Source organism: Procambarus clarkii, chromosome 36 (genome assembly GCF_040958095.1).
Source record: "Procambarus clarkii isolate CNS0578487 chromosome 36, FALCON_Pclarkii_2.0, whole genome shotgun sequence".
NCBI classification, from domain to species: Eukaryota; Metazoa; Arthropoda; class Malacostraca; order Decapoda; family Cambaridae; genus Procambarus; species Procambarus clarkii.
This window is the reverse complement of record NC_091185.1, coordinates 29,228,683-29,238,236: the sequence shown is the minus strand read 5'-3', so window position 1 is coordinate 29,238,236 and position 9,554 is coordinate 29,228,683. Positions and strand designations below refer to the sequence as shown.

General features: G+C 44.4%; 1 protein-coding gene across 1 annotated transcript; it reads right to left on the bottom strand.

Annotated features, from left to right (window-relative positions):
* Nucleotides 1-5,031: 5,031 nt before the first annotated feature.
* LOC138371713 (uncharacterized) lies at nucleotides 5,032-8,691 on the bottom strand. The gene has a single exon (XM_069336731.1). The coding sequence runs from the start codon at nucleotides 8,689-8,691 to the stop codon at nucleotides 5,032-5,034; it is 3,660 nt and encodes a 1,219-aa protein (XP_069192832.1).
* Between the last annotated feature and the right edge of the window lie 863 nt (nucleotides 8,692-9,554).

The window sequence follows — 9,554 nt, the reverse complement described above, 5'->3', positions numbered from 1 at the left end:
CGCACATACTGGTCTTAGTGACGCACATACTGGTCCTAGAGACGCACATACTGGTCCTAGAGACGCACATACTGGTCCTAGAGACGCACATACTGGTCCTAGAGACGCACATACTGGTCCTAGAGACGCACATACTGGTCCTAGAGACGCACATACTGGTCCTAGAGACGCACATACTGGTCCTAGAGACGCACATAGTGGTCCTAGTGACGCACATACTGGTCCTAGAGACGCACATACTGGTCGTAGAGACGCACATAGTGGTCCTAGTGACGCACATACTGGTCCTAGAGACGCACATACTGGTCTTAGTGACGCACATACTGGTTCTAGGGACGCACATACTGGTCCTAGAGACCCACATACTGGTCCTAGAGACGCACATACTGGTCGTAGAGACGCACATAGTGGTCCTAGTGACGCACATACTGGTCCTAGAGACGCACATACTGGTCTTAGTGACGCACATACTGGTCCTAGAGACGCACATACTGGTCCTAGAGACGCACATACTGGTCCTAGAGACGCACATACTGGTCCTAGAGACGCACATACTGGTCCTAGTGACGCACATACTGGTCCTAGAGACGCACATACTGGTCTTAGTGACGCACATACTGGTCCTAGAGACGCACATACTGGTCTTAGTGACGCACATACTGGTCCTAGAGACGCACATACTGGTCCTAGAGACGCACATACTGGTCCTAGAGACGCACATACTGGTCCTAGAGACGCACATACTGGTCCTAGAGACGCACATACTGGTCCTAGAGACGCACACACGGACTCTCCCACACAAGACGACATGAGACTGGTCTCTGTGTGTGTCTATGAAAGACAATTCCCACACCAACTGTTTACCTGAGGACCACTAACCCTATAGGACAGGACGACGAGGTCAGGCAGCCGGCGGCTTGTCGAAGGTCCTTCCCCTTGAACTACCAATTCAGGGAATTGGTAGTTTGGTAGTTTCTTCAGGAACTAGTTCCTTCAAGAACTACCAAACAAGAGGAGCGATACTTGACTACCACATAGATGTTTCTATGAACACAACATCAACATAGCAAGTGTGGAACAACACAGTACTCTTAAGAGTATTAGTAATTTAACAGCACAGCTAACGTAATTAATAATTGAACAATTTAAATTAAGATTGTTTTCTTAATATATACGTTTATATTACAGTTTGTGTAAATAGGTGGCTCAATGCAACCACAATTGTCTGTATTTATTGTAAATTGATTTTTCTTTGTAATATTCTCTTAATAATATTTGCAATTGGAAAGTTTGTAGACTTTCTGCAACAGTATCTTACTCTTAATGCTCTCTCTCTCTCTCTCTCTCTCTCTCTCTCTCTCTCTCTCTCTCTCTCTCTCTCTCTCTCTCTCTCTCTCTCTCTCTCTCTCTCTCTCTCTCTCTCTCTCTCTCTCTCTCTCTCTCTCTCTCTCTCTCTCTCTCTCTCTCTCTCTCTCTCTCTCTCTCTCTCTCTCTCTGTCTCTCTCTCTCTCTCTCTCTCTCTCTCTCTCTCTCTGTCTCTCTCTCTCTCTCTCTCTCTCTCTCTCTCTCTCTCTCTCTCTCTCTCTCTCTCTCTCTCTCTCTCTCTCTCTCTCTCTCTCTCTCTCTCTCTCTCTCTCTCTCTCTCACACACACACACACACACAACCATCAATCAACTGATTGTGTGTGTGTAAGAGAGGCGAGACCAAAGAGTCTGAGTTCAACCCCCGCAAGCACAACTAGGTGAGTACAACTAGGTGAGTACAACTAGGTGAGTACAACTAGGTGAGTACAACTAGGTGAGTACCCACAATGTAAATGTTTATTAATGTTTGCTGATGCAAAAAATTATGAGGAGGATTAAGACCGAAGAAGATAACAAAAGGTTACAAGAAGATCTAGACAAGCTGAAGGAATGGTACAACAAATGGCTATTAAAGTTCAACTCGAGTAAATGTAAAATAATGAAGCTATGTGTAGGGATCAGGTTCGCTGTGGACAATCCCGCCTTTGGTGGTGCTGTTCCAAAGGTAGAGATAGCAGGGAAAACTTGCTAGAACCTCCTTGGACGCCCATCAGGACTCCTACTATTTTGCATCCTACGATGGGCCTACCAGCCCTACTCGTCATACTTCAAGGCGTGAAGCCAGGACCAGTAGCTGATGTAATCCACTTTGAGGTTCACTGAGGGAGCCAGATGGAAGAAATGGAGCAGGTTTTATGGCTCCAGAGTGCGCTGTTAATGAAAGTCCTTACTCACCTTTAGTGGCTAAGTGCTAACAACACATTAGTTTCTATACCAGCTATCTTGCCCTGTCAATGTAGGAAAGACATACATATCTATGTGTCGAGCATTGTATGTAGGACAGATGTAAATCGGTGTATTTATGTAGGTAAGTTAGATTAGCATTATATAAAAACTACAATCAGCTTCTGCGGTTGATTGTTCAATAAATCACTGAACGATATGTTTTAACACATCTCTAACCCTGTCTATGAAGGACAGAAACAATGTATATATGCTGAGTTAGCATTGTAAATGTATGGTCATGTCTGGGGTAATAAATGGTTAAAAAATGAAAAGCTTCACTCGTTCGGGTAACAGGTGATTTAAAATTAAATCGAACAGACCGGTTATATTATAGCAACAGAGGAACCCATTGCGGTAAAGGCAGCAAAGATTACGGGGAATAATATGCCTGCAAAGTATAGAAATTGTACGTCATTAGAAAATATCACTTTCTGTCCAAGAACAAAGAAAAATTGTTACACAATGTTACTTTCGACACAATGTAGTTATGGTGTTTTGATTTTCACATTCTCAAAGCCCAGAGCACGAAGTCCTCCTCTCTCTCTCTCTCTGACCCACTTGTTGATAGCAGTCTTTAAGAGCTGATCATATTCGAAGAGTGCTCCACGTGCCTGGTATTTGGGGCGATGGAACAAGTCATAGCCACTCTCAACCGGTTGTTGGCTCCAAGGCGGAGAAATCATCGTATAGAATCACTGGCAGCAAGCCACTTCTGCCCTTGGGAATTGGCTCATTGCCGTCCAGAAGGCCACAGTGTCTCAGCATCCTTCGAAATATTTTGGGATGTGCATTAAGATGCTACATCTCGTACACTTTTGACTTGTAATTGAAGCCGTGGTCAAGGTTTTATCGACTAGGAAGGAGCATTTATCTGCATTAATTTAAATCAGTTTCTTAAATCGATGTACCATCGTGGAGGCGCTTCAGGAGGGCGAGGTGACCTCTTCCTCCGGTCAGTCAGACGCTGCGACGGGTTTCAATAGGCTAAGCGTTCTTACACATAGTTTGCCTTCGACCATTACATTTCCCCGTGTCCAGCATATCTCAAGACCACTCCTCCCTTCCAAGCAGGCCATGTTGGTGCCGGGTATGTTCCTCCCTCCCACGGGCTTGCTCCCCTGGGGCCGACATGACGCCAGCTCGCCCCGTCCTTCCCCAAAGGGGCCGACAACATGACCCCTGAGAATATATGATTGAAGATAATGAGACCCAATAACGTGGCTGAAGTATGTTAACCAAACCACACACTAGAAAATGAAGGGACGACGACGTTTCTGTCCGTCCTGGACCATTCTCAAGTCGATTGTAAATGACTTGAGAAAGGTCCAGGACGGACCGAAACGTCGTCGTCCCTTCATTTTCTAGTGTGTGGTCTGGTCAATATATAGTTGAACATCAACACGCGATGAAATTTTCATTCTCTTCAAGAGAACGGTATTCCGGTTCGAGCCCCACACACCTGGTGGCAGGAATTGGCCCATAAATGTTGATGGCGTCTACGGACATCACTTGTGATGGGGAAACCAGTTTGAGTATGGTTCAGTGACTTCGATAACGACAGGTTATGGATGATATTGTCTGACACGCTAATGGCCTGATTACAAGAGATACTCGCATTATAAACTCTGCGAGTTGAAGGTAGATTATCGTAGGCAAAGACATCTTTACTTCAGATGTCTCCAAACTCACAACACTACCACACCCACTAGCGTAGAAGATCTACCTCCTCCACACCCACAAGCGTAGATTGTCTACCTCCTCCACACCCACCAGCGTAGATGATCTACCTCCTCCACACCCACCAGCGTAGATGATCTACCTCTTCCACACCCACCAGCGTAGATGATCTACCTCCTCCACACCCACCAGCGTAGATGATCTACCTCCTCCACACACACCAAAGTAGACGATCTACCACCTCCAAATCCACCACAGTAGATGATCTACCACCGCCACATCCACAAAAATAGATGCTTAAATAGCAATGTTAAGTTGTTGAGTGTCGAATATCTACCTTGACTGCTGACTGTCAAGGCAGATATAGACTGTCAAGGTAGATATTGACTGTCAAGGTAGATATAGACTGTCAAGGTAGATATTGACTGTCAAGGTAGATATTGACTGTCAAGGTAGATATTGACTGTCAAGGTAGATATTGACTGTCAAGGTAGATATAGACTGTCAAGGTAGATATAGACTGTCAAGGTAGATATAGACTGTCAATGTAGATATAGACTGTCAAGGTAGATATTGACTGTCAATGTAGATATAGACTGTCAAGGTAGATATAGACTGTCAAGGTAGATATAGACTGTCAATGTAGATATAGACTGTCAAGGTAGATATAGACTGCCAAGGTAGATATAGACTGCCAAGGTAGATATAGACTGCCAAGGTAGATATAGACTGCCAAGGTAGATATAGACTGTCAAGGTAGATATTGACTGTCAAGGTAGATATAGACTGTCAAGGTAGATATTGACTGTCAATGTAGATATAGACTGTCAATGTAGATATAGACTGTCAAGGTAGATATAGACTGCCAAGGTAGATATAGACTGCCAAGGTAGATATAGAATATCTACTGTGACCTTGTTCGCCATCTTTTTATCAAAACCTAAATTGGTTGACTTTCTGGAATTACATTCCCAGAACCCTTGATGGTGTTCTGATGCGACTTAAGAGGTTCTAAGCGTTTTAAAGTGTCCTCTGAAGCAGTGTTAATGATGGTGGCTCTGAGGTACAGTGGTTCTGAAGTACAGTGGTTCTGAAGTACAGGGGTTCTGAAGTACAGTGGTTCTGAAGTACAGTGGTTCTGAAGTACAGTGGTTCTGAAGTACAGGGGTTCTGAAGTACAGTGGTTCTGAAGTACAGTGGTTCTGAAGTACAGTGTTCTGAGGTACAGTGGTTCTGAAGTACAGTGGTTCTGAAGTACAGGGGTTCTGAAGTACAGTGGTTCTGAAGTACAGTGTTCTGAGGTACAGTGGTTCTGAAGTACAGTGGTTCTGAAGTACAGTGGTTCTGAAGTACAGTGGTTCTGAAGTACAGGGGTTCTGAAGTACAGGGGTTCTGAAGTACAGTGGTTCTGAAGTACAGTGGTTCTGAAGTACAGTGGTTCTGAAGTACAGTGGTTCTGAAGTACAGTGGTTCTGAAGTACAGTGGTTCTGAAGTACAGTGGTTCTGAAGTACAGTGTTCTGAGGTACAGTGGTTCTGAAGTACAGTGGTTCTGAAGTACAGTGGTTCTGAAGTACAGTGGTTCTGAAGTACAGGGGTTCTGAAGTACAGTGGTTCTGAAGTACAGTGGTTCTGAAGTACAGTGGTTCTGAAGTACAGTGGTTCTGAAGTACAGGGGTTCTGAAGTATAGGGGTTCTGAAGTACAGGGGTTCTGAAGTACAGTGGTTCTGAAGTACAGTGGTTCTGAAGTACAGTGGTTCTGAAGTACAGGGGTTCTGAAGTACAGGGGTTCTGAAGTACAGTGGTTCTGAAGTACAGTGGTTCTGAAGTACAGGGGTTCTGAAGTACAGGGGTTCTGAAGTACAGTGGTTCTGAAGTACAGGGGTTCTGAAGTACAGTGGTTCTGAAGTACAGTGGTTCTGAAGTACAGGGGTTCTGAAGTACAGTGGTTCTGAAGTACAGGGGTTCTGAAGTACAGGGGTTCTGAAGTACAGTGGTTCTGAAGTACAGGGGTTCTGAAGTACAGTGGTTCTGAAGTACAGGGGTTCTGAAGTACAGGGGTTCTGAAGTACAGTGGTTCTGAAGTACAGGGGTTCTGAAGTACAGTGGTTCTGAAGTACAGTGGTTCTGAAGTACAGTGTTCTGAAGTACAGTGGTTCTGAAGTACAGTGGTTCTGAAGTACAGTGTTCTGAAGTACAGGGGTTCTGAAGTACAGTGGCTCTGAGGTACAGTGGTTCTGAAGTACAGGGGTTCTGAAGTACAGTGTTCTGAAGTACAGGGGTTCTGAAGTACAGTGGTTCTGAAGTACAGTGTTCTGAAGTACAGGGGTTCTGAAGTACAGTGGCTCTGAGGTACAGTGGTTCTGAAGTACAGTGGTTCTGAAGTACAGTGTTCTGAAGTACAGGGGTTCTGAAGTACATGGGTTCTGAAGTACAGGGGTTCTGAAGTACAGTGGTTCTGAAGTACATGGGTTCTGAAGTACAGGGGTTCTGAAGTACAGTGGATCTGAAGTACAGTGGATCTGAAGTACAGTGGTTCTGAAGTACAGGGGTTCTGAAGTACAGTGGTTCTGAAGTACAGGGGTTCTGAAGTACAGTGGTTCTGAAGTACATGGGTTCTGAAGTACAGTGGTTCTGAAGTACATGGGTTCTGAAGTACAGGGGTTCTGAAGTACAGTGGTTCTGAAGTACATGGGTTCTGAAGTACAGGGGTTCTGAAGTACAGTGGTTCTGAAGTACATGGGTTCTGAAGTACATGGGTTCTGAAGTACAGGGGTTCTGAAGTACATGGGTTCTGAAGTACAGTGGTTCTGAAGCACAGTGGTTCTGAAGTACAGTGGTTCTGAAGTACAGTGGTTCTGAAGTACAGTGGTTCTGAAGTACAGTGGTTCTGAAGTACAGTGGTTCTGAAGTACAGTGGTTCTGAAGTACAGTGGTTCTGAAGTACAGTGGTTTTGAAGTACAGTGGTTCTGAAGTACAGTGGTTCTGAAGTACAGTGGTTCTGAAGTACATGGGTTCTGAAGTACAGTGGTTCTGAAGTATAGGGGCTCTGAAGTACAGGGATTCTGAAGTACAGGGGTTCTGAAGTACAGGGGTTCTGAAGTACAGTGGTTCTGAAGTACAGTGGTTCTGAAGTACAGGGGTTCTGAAGTACAGTGGTTCTGAAGTACAGTGGTTCTGAAGTACAGGGGTTCTGAAGTACAGGGGTTCTAAAGTACAGGGGTTCTGAAGTACAGTGGTTCTGAAGTACAGTGGTTCTGAAGTACAGTGGTTCTGAAGTACAGTGGTTCTGAAGTACAGTGGTTCTGAAGTACAGGGATTCTGAAGTACAGGGGTTCTGAAGTACAGGGGTTCTGAAGTACAGGGGTTCTGAAGTACAGTGGTTCTGAAGTACAGTGGTTCTGAAGTACAGGGGTTCTGAAGTACAGGGGATCTGAAGTACAGTGGTTCTGAAGTACAGTGGTTCTGAAGTACAGTGGTTCTGAAGTACAGTGGTTCTGAAGTACATGGGTTCTGAAGTACAGTGGTTCTGAAGAACAGTGGTTCTGAAGTACAGGGGTTCTGAAGTACAGTGGTTCTGAAGTACAGTGGTTCTGAAGTACAGTGGTTCTGAAGTACAGAGGTTCTGAAGTACAGTGGTTCTGAAGTACAGTGGTTCTGAAGTACAGTGGTTCTGAAGTATAGGGGCTCTGAAGTACAGGGGTTCTGAAGTACAGTGGTTCTGAAGTACAGTGGTTCTGAAGTACAGTGGTTCTGAAGTACAGTGGTTCTGAAGTGTAGTGGTTCTGAAGTGTAGTGGTTCTGAAGTACAGTGGTTCTGAAGTACAGGGGTTCTGAAGTACAGTGGTTCTGAAGTACAGTGGTTCTGAAGTACAGGAACTCTGAAGTAAAGGGGCTCTGAAGTACAGGGGTTCTGAAGTACAGGGGTTCTGAAGTACAGTGGTTCTGAAGTACAGTAGTTCTGAAGTACAGTAGTTCTGAAGTACAGTGGTTCTGAAGTACAGTGGTTCTGAAGTACAGTGGTTCTGAAGTACAGGGGTTCTGAAGTACAGTGGTTCTGAAGTACAGGAACTCTGAAGTAAAGGGGCTCTGAAGTACAGGGGTTCTGAAGTACAGGGGTTCTGAAGTACAGTGGTTCTGAAGTACAGTAGTTCTGAAGTACAGTAGTTCTGAAGTACAGTGGTTCTGAAGTACAGTGGTTCTGAAGTACAGTGGTTCTGAAGTACAGTGGTTCTGAAGTACAGTGGTTCTGAAGTTCAGGAACTCTGAAGTAAAGGGGCTCTGAAGTACAGGGGTTCTGAAGTACAGGTGTTCTGAAGTACAGTGGTTCTGAAGTACAGTAGTTCTGAAGTACAGTGGTTCTGAAGTACACTGGTTCTGCAGTACAGTGGTTCTGAAGTACAGTGGTTCTGAAGTACAGTGGTTCTGAAGTACAGTGGTTCTGAAGTTCAGGAACTCTGAAGTAAAGGGGCTCTGAAGTACAGGGGTTTTGAAGTACAGTGGTTCTGAAGTACACTGGTTCTGAAGTACAGTGGTTCTGAAGTACAGTGGTTCTGAAGTTCAGGAACTCTGAAGTAAAGGGGCTCTGAAGTACAGGGGTTTTGAAGTACAGTGGTTCTGAAGTACAGTGGTTCTGAAGTACAGTGGTTCTGAAGTACAATGGTTCGAGTCTTCTCTTTTGTACACTGCCACTGGATAACATGGCTATGATATGGTGGTTCTTTTTATAGCGAGAAACTGAACACCATAACAGGAGGTGAACACAGATATTGCTTTTATTATCCACTGTTTGATCTCGTCTAAGCCTGTGGGTGTCGTCATATCTAACTCCAGATAGCTGTGTCTGTCGTCTGTCTTGTCATTGTCATTATTTTGAGGCGTTGTTCTCGTGATCTAGATATCGTAGATATCTTGGACCGTCTGGTTTCATCTTAAAGATATCTTCAAATCTTTCTCAATGTTGCATTCTTCTTTTTGGGTAGCCTTGTTTTGTCGCTTGTGGAGCTGATCATCAAGTCTTTCTCAGGCGTCTTGCTGTTGATGTAGTTTTGAGAAACTCAGGTTGGTACTTGGCTTTGTTAGGTATTGTTATGTTAGAGTTCTTCCTGTTTTCTCTTAATTCCTTTTGTCATTCTTGACACTTTTGTGACTAATTTCTGTGAGATATTTATTTATTTAATGTTCTTTGTTGTTGGGCGATGAGTCACAATAACGTGGCTGAAGTATGTTGACCAGACCACACACTAGAAGGTGAAGGGACGACGACGTTTCGGTCCGTCCTGGACCATTCTCAAGTCGACTGGGAGTTCTCAATCGACTTGATAATGGTCCAGGACGGACAGAAATGTCGTCGTCGTCCCTTCATTTTCTAGTGTGTGGATTGGTCAACTTTTTTTTTTGACTCTTGAAAGTTATAGTTGTTCTTCCTTTGTGGCTTTGTGTATGTGGCTCAAAGCCACATACAGTGGCTTTGAGCTTACTGTATGTGTGGGATATCATGTTTCGTGTTATTCCCCTCCCCCCCATGAGTTCTCTTGCCCCATGGTATTCTTTGTAGGTACTTTC

Bases quoted from the DNA above. Each gene is read 5' to 3' on its own strand.
- LOC138371713 (XM_069336731.1), bottom strand. From the start codon at position 8,691: ATGTTATCCAGTGGCAGTGTACAAAAGAGAAGACTCGAACCATTGTAC.